Source organism: Aspergillus brunneoviolaceus (genome assembly GCF_003184695.1).
Source record: "Aspergillus brunneoviolaceus CBS 621.78 unplaced genomic scaffold BO95scaffold_39, whole genome shotgun sequence".
Taxonomy (NCBI): Eukaryota; Fungi; Ascomycota; class Eurotiomycetes; order Eurotiales; family Aspergillaceae; genus Aspergillus; species Aspergillus brunneoviolaceus.
The window spans coordinates 277,520-292,140 of NW_020290769.1; the positions used below are offsets into that span (position 1 = coordinate 277,520).

The window sequence follows — 14,621 nt, forward strand, 5'->3', positions numbered from 1 at the left end:
GGACACTTTACTCCGGCTATTGGGGGGGTCTGCGAGATGTCAAATTTTTCCATATACCGGGATTAGGACGGATGAGTCTGGTTGGAGATCATGGGTGTGCGCATTGGGAGGGATTCCTGCGTGGCTTCTCGCTCAGTCTGGATTCGAGGCAGTGGACGTTCTACACCTGAAAAGGTGACCTCCACACTCATTCGCTGGGTTTGTCGTCGCTCGATCTACTCATGACGTTATGAATGGTAGATATGAATCAATGAAGCAAACCTACATCTCAACCTCTTTTCACTTGGCACGTAGACATAGGATGGGTATCACATTATATAAGGATAATTGCAGTATAGCGGCTTGTATCAACGACGTTACTTTACGGGCCCAGGCTAGCATTCGTTCTCTTGTGACCGGCACCGGGTCCAAGCCTCCCCGCTGATGATCCAGTTTCAGCCTTCTCTGTCCCCGGTGGGGGGACTAGTATGTCGCCTTGGATCTGCCAGCCTTTCGACTTCAGCACCTTCCAGGTCTCGACTGCCTTCACTCTGACCAAGTCACCTGTAGCAATTGCATCCTCTTTCGAATCATGACCGAGACTACCGCCTGTTTGTATGTCGCGGTCGAGATGTCTTCGGCACAAGGTCTTCAGGCTCATCCGATTCGGTAATCCGCGCGGATGGGGATATAGCATAACGGTATCGATGATCGTCGGGTGGATTATCCGGCAAGCATTCAAGTCGTTGTCGATCGCATGTCCGATCAAAGGCGTATCCGGTTGAAGGTGACTAAATAGCAGAGCGCGGGCTGCAGTCGGCGAATCGACAACCTTCAAGGTTGGCTCCTCTGCCTCATCATTCTCATGTGGTGTCGCTTCTGCCTCCTTCTGGAAACCGTCATAGGGCATAGCCTTGGTGTAGTGTTCAGGAAAGACACCAGAGAACCGCGAGTTCAAGTCCAATACTTCCCCCATCGGCCTGACGAGAACATCCAAAAGTGGCTTGCCCTGAGGCCAACTGACCGCGGTCAGTCGGATCAATTCCAATCCTAACGTAGTATAGCCCATCTCACAGTCGAAGCAGACCGGTGGAAGTGGCCCCTTGAATGGCTGAGCTGGCGTCTCCGTGAACTGGAGAACAGAAGCAAGTCTTTTGGTTTCTGAAACCTTGTAGACATGAGTCTTGCCTCTGGTGCAGCCAGAAGAAGTACCCAACGTTTCATTGCAACATGAATAGTAAGCTTCCTTGTGTCCTGTTATATGATCCGTCTGTCTTCTTGGAGGGTAGAACGGCTTCCCAGGGTGGTGAATACATTCTCCCCCGGACGTCAAAGAACCATCCTCGCGACGGCCTGGAAAGACCTGGAACCTCCCACCGCACCGATCACACTTCTCCCAGCCCTTCGATTCCACGACACCTTTCTTGGCACTCTCGATTTCCGCAGCTGAAGGTGCCTTTGTAACATATCCAAATTGTTCAAGCCCTTCAACTGGAGTAACCAGCTGACTTGCCAGTGCAATCTCCGCTTCTGCGCTCAACCCCGTACTAAGAGCCTGCGGACTCGACTGCTCCGCGTTGGGGTCGATTTTGTAGTACCGCTCGTTCAGGTGATTCTTGACCTCCGTCTTCCATTCCTCTTTAGTCATTTTCATGAACCGGACGATGCGAAGCTTGATGACGTTAGCGTATATGCTCGGATTGCCTCGGGCGGTCTTCTCCTCTTCGTCCAGAGCCATTGTGATGAGCTCATTGGGTGTGAGAACAAGCCATTTGTCTTTACTGTCCTTGTCCCTGGCGATCTTCTCGTTCTGCGAAGACATGGCAGCATGCAGTTTCGTTAGGATGGACAATCTGGTTCCATGCGGCGCGGGCGCTTTCGTCAACATGCGGGGATTCAAACTTTCCCGGGGAGCCTGCCTCGGCGGGCGCGACTTCGCCGCCCCCGCTGTCGGGGGCTTTGCAGGCGTAGGCGCATTCGTCTTGACTGTTGTTGATGCTGGCTTCGGTGGCGGAGAGACCCTTCGAGACAGTGACTGTAGTTTGACCGGCTGTGAAGGCACCGGCGGCTGAGGCGCGGGTGAAGACTTGGCCGAAGCATTTGGCCCGGAGCCTGCAGCTTTGGATGGGGCTGGTGGAGAATCCCTCTTCAAGATCTTCGGTTCTCTCTCATTCGTATCTGCGGCGGCTGACATTGTGTGGGCGGAATTCCCAAACGACGCGGCATTTCCATGCTTCGTAGTTGATGCATGGACAACAGCCGAGGTGGTCTTTTGGCTATCAACAATTGGAGCGAGATCCTTGTGAGAGAACATGCAAGTCAAGAGGGAGCAGCTCTGGCCCTCCGGACAAGGTATGTCCTTAAACAAGCCGAGGGGGGCGAACATTGTGAGGGGTGGGTAAAGATAAGATGCTCAAGGAGAGATACAGGCAAAGATGAGAGATCATAGTCCAAAAGAGTGACAACCAATACTCATTGCAACACAGCAAGCATCCAAGCAGAGACCAATCGGGCGCTGCGCTTCTCTTGTATGGATAAATGACTCGGTGTTTGGCAAGCCGCGGGGGAGAAGCGATGCGGCTAGTCCTGGAGCTAAAACCAGAAGATCATGTCGAACTGAGATGTGAGTGAGCAGAAAATTATTGCTCAGGGTCTAGCCAAGGTAGCCAGTCTGACTTCAGTCCTTCATAGACCCGAATAACAAAGAGAATATTGAGTGGAATGTCGAAAGGGAAAGCGTCCAAAGGCTAGACTGACTGCACGTGTTGGAGATGGACGCGGTGCAAATGATGCAAACACCAGACACGAACAGACAAAGGCGCACCCTCTTGCTGATCCTCAACCTCAATCACCATCCATCATTTGAAAGATCCGGAGGCTCAGAGACGGCAGTGACGGCAGTGAATTACCTGAATGTGTTTTGCGCAGTGCTCAGCCTCACCAGCTCCATGTAAAGCCCAGCCCGAGACACCTGATATGAACTGCCACCGGCCCTTCTGGGCCATTCATTGCATCAGGCACCAGGACATGACGTCTCGTTATCGGGCTGAGTCAGCGCTTGCTGGGCTCCCCTTTGCTAGGGAACTTAATGCTTGACGGTCGGACAACGAAGGAAGCAGCCACATGGCCCCTTTAATCGCGATAAAACCGTGCCTAAATCCGGCGGAGTCTGGCGGATAATGTTGAGGAGGTCTTACATAAACCGCCCGTTGACCCTGATCGCAAGAGGAAACTCTTGACTTCCACATATTGACTATGGAGCTGGAGCTTGATAACGGCCGTACGCCGGCTGAGACGTCGCGCAAAGCAGATCATCTCTGCGTGTTAGTCCATGGGTAAGAAGACCATTCGACTAATGCAGACAACGAGATTTTCTGCTGACCGTCGTGTCACGTCAGACTATGGGGTAATCCCTCCCACCTGGACTTCATCGCCACCTCCCTGAGAGACCGATACAAGGAGGACCGCCTCCACATCCTCGCCGCAAAGCGCAACTCCGGAAACTACACCTACGATGGCATTGAGCTCGGCGGGGAGCGCTTAGCCCACGAGGTGGAAGAGACCCTGGAGCGACTCGCCGAAGAAGGCCACAACATCCGGAAACTGAGTGTCGTCGGCTATTCGCTCGGAGGGCTGGTGGCGCGATACGCCCTGGGACTGCTTTACGCGCGGGGGTGGCTCGACAAACTGGAGCCCGTCAACTTCACCACCTTCGTCTCGCCGCACGTCGGGGTGCGCTTCCCGCTGAAGGGGACCTGGGGCTTCCTGTGGAACAATGTGGGGCCCCGGACGATCTCCATGTCGGGGAAGCAGCTGTTCATGATCGACACCTTTCGCGATACGGGGCGCCCGCTGCTCAGCGTGCTGGCGGATCCGGACAGCATCTTCATCAAGGCGCTGAAGACCTTCAAGCATCGCTGCGTCTATTCGAACATCGTCAACGACCGGTCCACCATCTTCTACACCACCGCCATCTCAGCCATCAACCCCTTCGAGGACCTGGAGAATGTACAGTTCGACTACGTGGAGGGGTACGAGCCCGTCGTCATCGATGCCACCAAGCCCGTCACCGTCGTCCAGCCCCCGCGTCCGTCCTGGCTGGAGCAGCTCCAGCGCCAGGTCGCCAGTTTCTTCACGAACCTGCCCTTCCAAACCCTCTTCACGGCCTTCGTCATCATCGGCGTGCCCTTATTCTTGTTGAACGCAGTGATCCAGAACTTCCGCAGCCAACGCCGCATCCGCCACCACGAGGCCGCCCACTCCCGCAAGATCTTTGACCGCTACCGCGTGCCCGTCCTAGTCAACGAGGTCCAACACGTCGTCGAGGAGGTCTTCGAGAGCGCCGGCGCTCGCCAGAAGCCCGATTATCTATCTTTCACCACCACCACATCCAATAAGAAGACATCCGACGCACCCAAGAGACGTCAAGTAACAACCTCATCCGCGACGGACCTGGAAAGCAAACTCGATGAAGACGACATCGAGCCTCTGCTCCGGCGCAGCAGCACGACCGACAGTTTTGCGAGCGAGAAATTCCCCACGCTGGCACTGACTCCGGCGCAGTTCTCCATCATCGATTCGCTGAACTCGGTGGGCTTCCGGAAGTTCCCGGTCTGGATCCATAACCATCGGCATAGTCACGCCGCTATCATCATTCGAGTCAAGAAGAGGGGATTCGACGAGGGCCAGGTGGTTGTGAAGCATTGGTTAGACCAGGAGTTTGAGATATAAGACCCTGCCCATCGTCACTTTTTGGTAGAGGTCGTATGTTTGGGACAGAAGCCCAGCGCGACCGTAGAAAGACATAGCTATTCTTCTTTTCGATGCACAAAGACAGCATGCAGGGGTTTTTTTTTTCCTTTTTCCGAAGAAGGCGTTAGTCACTTGGTGTATGTAGGGAACTAGATAGATAGAATCACACCTACAATGCAACACTATACTCGAAGCTCGATCTGTATTTTCTCCTAAACATCACCTACACAACGTGAACCCTTCCACTGTTCCTGAACAAAAAATAAGCACCCCACTCTTAGAAAAAAATATACTCTTCCCCGAACAACATAAATCAGCCCCATTCGCGAATCAACACCAAACAAAGCCAATTAGTGAATCAAGCTCCAACCTACTCGCTAGCTTTGCAGCTTTATTATAGGGCGCTGGTTGAATCAGTATGACATCTACAGGTTGTGTAGTGTAGTGGTTATCACTTTGGATTTTGACGTCAATTGAACAGAAAGTTCCAATAACCCCGGTTCGAACCCGGGCACGACCTTAGCTTTTTGCATCATCTTTTTTTCTTCCCCAGTCGGCTGAGCATCACCCGCGATGATGACTTTACCACTGATTTCGACAGGAACAGAGAATCCTTTTTGTGTGGCTGGTAAATAATCGACACTTCGTATGGAATACTCTGCTAGTAGTGTCTGCCAGGTCTACTGACCTGTCGCGCTTTGCTGCTGGTAATCCGTACTCCCTTTTGCCGAGAAAATAGGTATATCAGCCCTATCTAGTTGGGGTGGTTGCAGTTTCTATTTGATCGTAGAATGTGGATGCTTGAAAGAGGCGGACAGTGTCAAATTTCTAAACAATCTTTCGCTTTGGGATTGTTGGAGTAATCGAACAAGCTCAATGCTCTGTGTTCACGCGTGTGTTCAACTCATGAGGCATTATACTTGTTTGTCCCGTAGAAGTACAGCCTTTGCTGTCATATTAGCTTGTCAAATAGATTCTAGTGAATTTTGACAATGGTATTTTCATAGAGCCTGTCAGTACATGTAGCACGCTGATCGTGTCATTACAACTCCTGTCCCCTTTAGACCGGCGTCCCCAGGAACCCACCGCGCCTTCCTCAGGATCCAACCCTTTGCTGTTGCGTGTTACTGTATACATGAAGGCAAGTTCCATGACAACGGCTGCATATCCTTTTCAATACACCAATGAACCACTAAGAAGCAGATATTGTTAATGGAAAGCCCCCGCTGGAAGAGGCACCACCAGAAGAAGACCTGAGTATGCGATTTATGCAGCTCGAAAGGCATCAACGACATCTATCAGTATACTTGTTTCTTTGCCTCAGATGACACCATATTCCAAACCGCAAGTCAGAAGACCGTGCGCGTAGCATTGGCTAATTCTTTTTCTCCGAGAAAGCGTTCAGAAACGCCACGCCTACGCTACACCTACACTATAGCATCCTCTCCCGGGGCACCAGAACAGGATTTCTAGGATCCTGCAACAACAACAGTCACCATGAGTGTAATCAGAGACCGTGCCCCTGCTGGTGCTACCAAACCCACGGGGCCTCAGACCATGAACAACGGGGACGAAATGGCGAGAACCGCCGAGTGGTTGAGCAAGGTCCCTGGGGTCGACCGGAACGCGGTGTGGCGGCCGGACTACCCGCTATTGCGAGCCACGCCTTTTGATTCTTTCACCACGGGCACAGAAGACCTTGGCGAAAGTGACGACGGATTTGACAATAGAAGCGAATATGAATTCGAGGACCACGTGCCGTCGCGTGTGCCGGAGGCCAAACCGTTGATCATCTTCGTCTATATCCCCGACGAGAACGAAGAAGCCTGGGAGCAGCTGCCGCCGGGCTTGGGAGACCAGGTCGAGGTGGAGTGGACTTGCACTGTCGCGGGATTCGAGCGGCTGGTATGGCATAGGGCATACGATCTCATGGACAATGGGGGCGACGATGAGCAGGCCCCGCGAGTACCCAACCCGCAGCTGCGCGGGGTTATATTAACCACGCTGGAGCTCCTCACCGAGTCGAGCAAGATCCTGATGGATCATATCAACCATCGGCAAGAGACCTTGAATGCGCGCTGGCCATTGATCTTGGCGCCCGAGATACACGGCGCGGCACACGAGCAGATAGTGCAGGCGTTCCTCTCTCATCGATGGGGCCTACCTTGGCGGTTGTCGGGCTGCACAATTGGCTTCTGTAGCTTTCGGGTGAGCCTCGAAGCCCAAGCGCTCTGGGATCTGGAGGAGAATGAGCTAGGAAATCTGAGATGCACTTTCTCCCGTGGCGTCTACAGGTTGTTGGATGTTGAACGGAATGACCGTTTCCTGGAGCTGTACCCGGAACAACTCATGGTCCGTGATGTAGCACTGCACGATATTTACTCTGCGGTCAGCGACTATCATTTCGTGCCAAAAGCAACTGACGAAACGTTGGATGGGTGGTGCTCTGCTGCCTTGGACTGGGGCTCCCACCGTGGCTTTGTAGGCTGTTCAACGATGCACAATACCGTGATGCACACCGTCCTGTTAATGTGTGGCATCCAGCGAGGGGGCTCGTCTATGTGGCGTGGCATTGACTCAGATATGGAAGAGCCGGATTGGTAGCCGACTGTCGCTTAGCTTCCCTGTAATTCTAGATAGATCTGTAAAATAGTCTTTTCACCTGACAATTCATGATGTTCCCTGAGCAGCATGACGTAGATCCGACTGATGATGCTCAATCACCGTAGTATGATCAGTTATTGACGAGTGAAGAACAATAGACATTGCAGCCGTGTACGGTGAGATGTGGCTCCCAGCTCTGTCTGCATTTTCAATTCCTTTGCCTGACTCGATCTGCGAGACAATACTTCACGTCCGAATTGAAGACCTTACGTGGAATCGAATCCTTTCAAGCGTTACCGGGTAGAACTCAAAATTCGGGATCAGGAAGACCTGGCGCAGCTCTTCTCATCCCAGCCGGATAACCTCGGACACCGAAGAATGAGTGAACATGGCACATCCTCGCCAAGTCCTCTTAAGCGGCCAAGAACGAAGAAACTGTGGAACACTGACCTTCGTGATCGACCAGGACCGGCTCAATGGAAAGGTAAAGTGAAAGTCAATGACAGCCCGATCCCCGCCATCCCCCTCCAACGCTAAGGCAAGTGGTGAGATTTAAGTGTGGCGAGGATGACCGGGGGCTTGGTTGCACGACGCTTGGGCCGTTCCGGTATAGCCGAGGGGTACGCCTCATATGGTATTCAAGGTTAGAGTGACTGCCGACCCCAAGTTGGAAGGTTATACGATTGGACACTCTGTTGGAGAAGCGCTAGCTGTCAGGTCCGATGGCTGTATGCCAATGCATTACTTGATATGGTATTGCGGTGCGGTTGGGTCTTTGCCACTCCAGGAATTAGTGAGGCGGGTTGGTTCTCACCTGGCGGACAACTGTTGCAGGGGTTTTCGCTGGATTGATGAGTAGGTATGGCGAGTGCCAAAGCGGTACTGTACTGTAGATGCGGGGACAAGACCCCAGAAGTGATGCTGTGCAGACCAGATGCTCCTGCAAGTGATCGAGAGGGGTATTGCATGACATCTATTGGAGACTAGTCAGCTTTGAGGCGGTCATTAGTACTCCGTAGCTTGGTTGTAGCGCTCTAGCCGGGGTTAGTAGTACCTACCTTGCTGATGCACTTTGAAAAGGAGAAGGTGAGGAGGAGGAGGAGGAGGAGGAGGGGGAGGAGGGGAAAGGAACATGACGGCTCAATGGTAAATCGGGAGGATAAACAGCCTCAGGCCTCACCCAGTTCCAATCCCGCACGCAGGCACCCTCTAAGATCATGATATAACCCATGAACAGGCAACAAGTCAAGCCTACAGCATCAAATCAGCACAGCCATCGTTCTTGAATTGAATACAGCTCACATGGATGCATATGTATGTACCCCACGATTTCCCCATAAAAGTACACATGGTCTGAATGTAAACCCCGCATGCTTCGATGCGCTCATTCTGCATACGCTAAACCCAGGCCAAGCGTGCCCGTCCATCAGGTCTCCACGTCTCCACCTCCAGACTCTAGCCGACCACTGCCACTCGCGGAGACAAATACACTTGGTGGAGCGAGTCCGGGAAATCATATCCTGACTGTTGACTCGGTCGGAAGGACGTGACGTGCATGTGCCCGGGCCTGTAACGAAGGGTTCGCAGCCCGCGTCGGCGAGCCTCTCTTTTTGTGTACTGTTTACTAGTCTAGCATCCGCGGCAATCTTACCCCGATCTCAGACTACTAAGACTACCTAGCCATGGACTACTATATGGTTCAAAGTACACACAAGGGGCGGGCGAGTCAGCTCAGTTAAGGAACCATTGCGAAGATGTAACCGGATTGAGTTCAGGATTCAATAATATTTCAAATTATCTATAGTGACACGTTGAATTCCTAATATGTAAAACAAAAAAGGAAGAGAACGCCAAACCCATGACAAGCCAATGTATCCATACTCCATACCCGTGGCATCCAAAGGGAATCTATCGTAAACTCATGACTCAAGTGAATCCTGGAAATCATGCCCCAGGAAGACATGCTTGAGTAAATAGGATGCTGCAATGCCCTGACCAACCAAGATCTAAGTGAACCACAGAAGATCAGGGCCAACTGTACTTGTCGGTACCTTCCGCAGCATCAATGGGTAGTGTTGGTAGCGTAAGTGTTCCATTTAGTGACGTGCGGCTGCTGAATCCGAGTCGATGCCGGAATCCAAATCAGCCCCGGAAGTCAGTGGCATTTGGCCGTCTTTGGCCATCTCACGGTCGATAGCGAATTTGACCGCCTCAAACACGTTGGCACAAGTATGCTTGGGTTGGTAGCGGGGCACGGTTCCATCCTGGTAGACGCCGGTCTTGACAAGAATCGAGAACCAATTGGTGTCCGTGGTCTTGTCAAACTCATTTGTTCCCCGGACATCAGATTCAGGGGTATCTCCAATAAAGTACACTGTGCCCGGTGGCTTGTTGATGCCATGGCTCTCTTTTCGCCATTGCCGCAGGAGTCGGGTAGCAAACTGGTATGTACCCATCTGCGGTTTGCCGAAAGAGATGGTTGAGAGCTCCTTGCCAGTAACAACCTTGTACAATGCTTCGAGAGAAGCCCGCAATGCTCCCATGCCGAGGCGAGTGTGCTCGTGAGAAGTAGACCATACCACGTCGTTGTGGGAGAAGAAGACAGGCGGGCCCTCATCAAACTTCTCGGATCGAGTTCCAAGACGTCCATCTTGAGACAGGAGCAGATCTAAGATGATTTGCTGATCGCCAGCCCAGTCTCGGCTGTCAGCAAACACGAAGATTGCTTCGATCCTCGTCTTGTCAAAGTCAATGACCCGAGAGTTCTTGTATTCTTCGTCGGTAAGCTTGCGGAATGGCGTGGTGTCGTGTCGTGTCTTGATGATGTCTCCGGGAGTGACCACATCCTTGAAGCCATAGCCTTTGGCTACATGACGGCATTTTTCACCCTCACCACCAACGACCAGTACGGTGTTATATCTTTCGGCCATCTCTCGCATGGGGGTGTGGCCACAGATGAATTGGCCGGGGGAGACATCCAACTCCAGCTGACGACTGAGATCCAGACATCTTTCCTCTTCTGTTTTGCCGCCGCCGTTCGTCACGAATATGTAAGGACTGGAAGATGAATAGTTAGCCCGGTCAATCTTGCGAACAGGTGCTGCAGGGGAGACATACACTTTGACCCCGTACGGGTTGTCGCCATTGATGTACTTGAGGGCGGCGGCCGCTTCGGGGATTGCCTCTCCTCCTCGAATGAGGACGCCGTCAATGTCGAAGCCCAGAGCGAAGTGATCAGCAGTGGTGAGGGGTCGCTCAGGCACTGGGGACGCAACGCGCACAGAACCATCGTCCGACGATGTTTCGACATCTGACTGATGCTTGTCCAATTCCATTGTGATAGTTGTATCATGGAAATCGCTAGAAGCCATCAAATGCTTGGGAGGGAGGACTACATTAGGGCCGCCGTAGAGGTCGGCCCGAGAAGCATCCAGGCTGGACAGCCGACATACCCTCTGGGTACCGAAACCGTCGGTAGTAGTCATTGTGGATAGTGGAACAGGATAGTCCCGGGGTGACGATGATATGTGGGTGGGTGGAGCGCGTTGTGGGCCCGCGGATGAGAACAAGAAGTGGTCGACGGTTAGCTGCCCTGAGCTGGCCAGACAGATCGATCAATCGCTGAGAGAATTGCCCCTGGGGAAAACTGGTCGCAGGTCTGCGAAGCTTTCGGAACGATTTGAGTATGTGTAAACAAGACGATCACTGGATCCTGAGGAGGAGCCAGAAAATATTTCACAAGAGAACCTGTTTCCGTACACAGTCTAATTGAATTTTGAGGGGTTTGTCAGAGTCGCCCACACAAGTATGGCGTGGACACAGAAGATCACAGCGGGAGGGCCGCAGCGGTTCCAGCACAAGGATGCAATGAGAAAGATTGATTCGGTGGATATGAAAGGAAGAAAGTTGAGAATCGAAGAGGGAATGCATTGAACCCGAGGCCATTAATATAGGAAAAAGTGTATATGTAAGTGGGTGGAGGACATCTGGGATATGCGCTCTACGTAGTTTGTTTGAGGCACGTAGCGAAAAATCGGGACAGACAGTACAGCCCAGCCCGTGGTACCGTCATCGAGAGAAAACGCTCGATCCTAGTGGTGAGTCGGAATTCCTTGTGTGTTGTGGTCACTGCAGCTGGATGTAAACCCCACCGCAACCAAAGTATGTCATTGCCGGTGGTCGAAGGCTGAATGCTGAAGGCCTAAGCAAGAGGGTCCGTCTAAGTATGGTGCGGGTTGTATCAGACTTCCACTCCGCCCCATGTCATGCCTGATGATGATGTGAATGGAACAACCTGAGAATCTGATTCGTTCCAGAGCAATGGTCAGGGCGCCAAAACATCTGGGAAAGTCAACGATAACGAACAAAGGACATGCATCAGTCCTGTAGAAAGAGGGGAGTGATGCAAACTCGCTCCTCGGCGCAAATTCGATCATTCATTCCATCTGAACTTTCCCTCCCGCTGCAGACCGGTTTGGGTCGAGGGAAGATCGTGGGGTCTGTCATCACTGAAGTTGACGATCCAACACGCGTCGGAATTGATATCATAGTACACTCAGTATTAAGTGTAGAACAGGCGAACGCGGTTGAGAATGAGGGAAGAGCCAAGGGGAGGACGAGGAGAGCACTGAAAAGTGGGGGGGAGGTTGAGAAGAGGTTGTTGAGTCGTTGACATCAATGGAAACCAAACAAACAATCCATAGAGCAGGAGTAGCCACAAAGCGGTGAAGGTGATTGTGGTAAGGCTCAATACCATGGGTGTGTGTACAGACTACTATACTACTAGGTACTACCTTACTACCTATGACTATGTACATCTATCTGCATGTGTAACTACAGTACTCCGTACAGTACATTATTGTTCTAGGCACAGGTCAAAGTACGTACGTACATGGCGTTTTTACCCGCAATCAATAATAAAAGTGGAGTGGTACAAACATGCCATGAAAACAGTAACGTTAATAGGTCCATTAACTGACCCAATGACTATTATATCAGCGGTGACGTTACACATGTCTTTAGGTTCCCCTGAACCAGTACTCAATCAAGTTTAGCCCTGTGTATAATTGAGTACTGTGAAAGTGTGAAACCTTCTGCCTAGGATGCGAAAGTCCTCTCTTTGCCGATTGGATCGTTGCTGCCTCACTGCCTCAGGACCGATCGCCGGGCTTGACGTCATCGAAGCCGAGAGGCTCCCTCTGTGTCTTCTGCTTCTCCTTCTCCTCCTCCTCCTTCCTCCGTTACTTCCGACCTCCCGAGTCTACCCTCCGATTGATTTTCACATGGCTCTGGTTCCTTGTTTGGAACTTCTCAAAGAAGAATATCACTCTGATATCACTGCAGTCACTTTCTTTCCCTCGGTTCCCAGACTCAGCGTGTCTCATATCCTCTCCGCGGGGATGTTGTGGGTCAGGTCACATCTCGGAGACTCGGACACTGCAGCCCCCATCGGCCTTCCCCCCTGCCGGCCAGAGATAGAAAAGAGGGGCTTGCATTAGTGGTCTTTCCACCAAGCCACTAGCCTATCCACTGTGTAGGTAATGTATGTAGTCGAGTGGATTCAGACTTACCATGTAGCTATATACTACAGGGATGGTTCTCAAGAAGTCAGTCAAACCCTACACTGTCCAACAAAGAGATAACACAGCAGGCTACTGGGACTGGGTATTACAAGGGTTGGAAAATCTTACACATGACGGACGCAAAACATCATTCGTACTGTTACTTCTTTTTATTGAATCATTCTTATTCTAACAGAGGAAGCGGACTAGGCCAACCTACACACTCCAATCCAGTCAAAAGGCGACACCAATAGTACCGATCCATGCCGCAACTCAATCCTCTAGGGCATAATCCTCGACAGCCTGGAGTATTTGCCTGCCTTGTCGCGGGCTTTTCGTCAGCAGCCCTTCTCTGTGCCACACGCCCTGCAGCGTGTAGAAAAAGTTCCAGGCGTCTTGATGGCCGACGTGAGGACAGCTCAGCAGCTCAAGAAACTGCCGCGCGGCTGTCCAGCTGAGGGTTGCGACACTCGGACAGAGCGTATAGGAATCTGGGGGCTGGCTCGCAATCCAGAGCGCGAACCTGCACATGTGCACCTCCCAGGGACTTTTGAACTTGGCGTCGTAAGGACGGAAGTCCCGGAGCACGTGCCAGAACATCTGCTCCAGGAAGGCCTTGGGCGTCAGGATCACGACTCCCGCCGCCCAACGGCCGATCCACCGAGTGGGTATCCCGCCCAGCAGGTCGAGGGCCAGCTCGGGGAGGCGGGAATCGGAGGTCAGCATGAAGTTCTGGTCGTGGGCGGCGATGTTGCTCGGGAGGGGGATGCCATTCGGCAACTTCTCCAGGAGCAAAGATTTCGCCCAGATGTGTAACAGGCCGTTCTTCCACCCCCTAATACTCTCCTTGACGTTGTTGGGAGCGGTGAGGTGGCAGTGTAGTTCGGAGAGGAAGTATTTGTCGCCCTCGTTCCAGAGGGAGCACCTGCGATCGAAACACAATGCGAGCCCCCGGCCCTCAAGGAGCTCCTCGACACGCCGAGCGTTCTCGTCCGCGACGACCAGATCTATGCTCTTCGGATAAAGACTCAAGCCGTAGGCTCGAAGCGCCAGCTCTCCAACAAGCACACAGGGCACCCCCGCCTCATTGAGGAGATTGATGATGGCCAGCTCCGGTGGCTCCGGAACTGGCCCAGACCATATTGCCGGATCACAATCCATCATCTCCATCTTCTCTGGGGGCACTGGGCCGGCGGCGGGGGGTGGTGGTGGCGATTCAGTCTTCATTTTTGCCAGGTCTTCTAAGACAACTCAGTAGGCCTGTTTCTAGGGTTGCGAGAAGGAAGATAAAGCGCGCACGAGACTGCTTCCGTCAATCCTTATATAAACCTTCCAGGCTAACCCCGCCTGTCTTTATCAACCTGGCACGTATTCCCCAAACATCCGCTTCCTCAAAGAAATTCTCAGCTTCCCCCTCGAAAAGCATCATCAAACTGGGATAGAGTAAAAAGAATGATAGCTCACTCAAGTGAGGCCGGGCCTTTGTGAGATCTGAACCTTGCCGACCGGAAAGAAAACCCCCGACAAACTCATGCGGTCGTAGAGTCAGGACAAAGATCTACAGCGAGGAATGCCATCTATCTTAGGTATACGCACACAACCATTTATCAAGCTGATTTTTGCAAAATCCTCTGTACTCTGATTTGTAGACCCAAAGAACTCTAGACGGTTACATGAAACTGGATACAAGCTCTCAAAATGCATCTTATTGAATCCATCCGCCTA

The 14,621-nt window shown here is 52.2% G+C and overlaps 6 protein-coding genes and 1 non-coding gene across 7 annotated transcripts; 4 read left to right on the forward strand and 3 right to left on the reverse strand.

The window, feature by feature from the left end:
- Positions 1–280: 280 nt before the first annotated feature.
- rex3 (putative RNA exonuclease Rex3) lies at positions 281–2,691 on the reverse strand. The gene has a single exon (XM_025580667.1). It carries the CDS (start codon positions 2,363–2,365, stop codon positions 362–364), a length of 2,004 nt encoding a protein of 667 aa, XP_025441615.1. The 5' UTR covers positions 2,366–2,691; the 3' UTR covers positions 281–361.
- A 153-nt stretch (positions 2,692–2,844) lies between these two features.
- Positions 2,845–4,710, forward strand: BO95DRAFT_415191 (lipase ROG1 family protein; the record flags this gene model as incomplete). The annotated part of the gene is made up of 3 exons (XM_025584342.1): positions 2,845–3,314; positions 3,378–4,407; positions 4,465–4,710. The coding sequence occupies exons 1-3, from the start codon at positions 3,235–3,237 to the stop codon at positions 4,708–4,710; spliced, it is 1,356 nt and encodes a 451-aa protein (XP_025441616.1). The 5' UTR covers positions 2,845–3,234.
- A 451-nt stretch (positions 4,711–5,161) lies between these two features.
- On the forward strand, positions 5,162–5,251 carry BO95DRAFT_t181. The gene has a single exon. It is a non-coding gene; the product is annotated as a tRNA-Gln (tRNA).
- Positions 5,252–6,228: 977 nt separating this feature from the next.
- BO95DRAFT_464409 (uncharacterized protein) lies at positions 6,229–7,335 on the forward strand (the record flags this gene model as incomplete). Its single annotated transcript, XM_025589058.1, has 1 exon — positions 6,229–7,335. The coding sequence occupies one exon, from the start codon at positions 6,229–6,231 to the stop codon at positions 7,333–7,335; it is 1,107 nt and encodes a 368-aa protein (XP_025441617.1).
- A 2,096-nt stretch (positions 7,336–9,431) lies between these two features.
- BO95DRAFT_364778 (phosphatidyl synthase) lies at positions 9,432–10,820 on the reverse strand (the record flags this gene model as incomplete). The annotated part of the gene is made up of 2 exons (XM_025582667.1): positions 9,432–10,392; positions 10,453–10,820. 2 exons carry the CDS (start codon positions 10,818–10,820, stop codon positions 9,432–9,434), a joined length of 1,329 nt encoding a protein of 442 aa, XP_025441618.1.
- A 1,563-nt stretch (positions 10,821–12,383) lies between these two features.
- BO95DRAFT_154602 (uncharacterized protein) lies at positions 12,384–13,001 on the forward strand. Its single transcript, XM_025580669.1, has one exon. It carries the CDS (start codon positions 12,438–12,440, stop codon positions 12,831–12,833), a length of 396 nt encoding a protein of 131 aa, XP_025441619.1. The 5' UTR covers positions 12,384–12,437; the 3' UTR covers positions 12,834–13,001.
- On the reverse strand, positions 13,002–14,511 carry BO95DRAFT_154601 (uncharacterized protein). The gene has a single exon (XM_025580668.1). It carries the CDS (start codon positions 14,121–14,123, stop codon positions 13,170–13,172), a length of 954 nt encoding a protein of 317 aa, XP_025441620.1. The 5' UTR covers positions 14,124–14,511; the 3' UTR covers positions 13,002–13,169.
- Between the last annotated feature and the right edge of the window lie 110 nt (positions 14,512–14,621).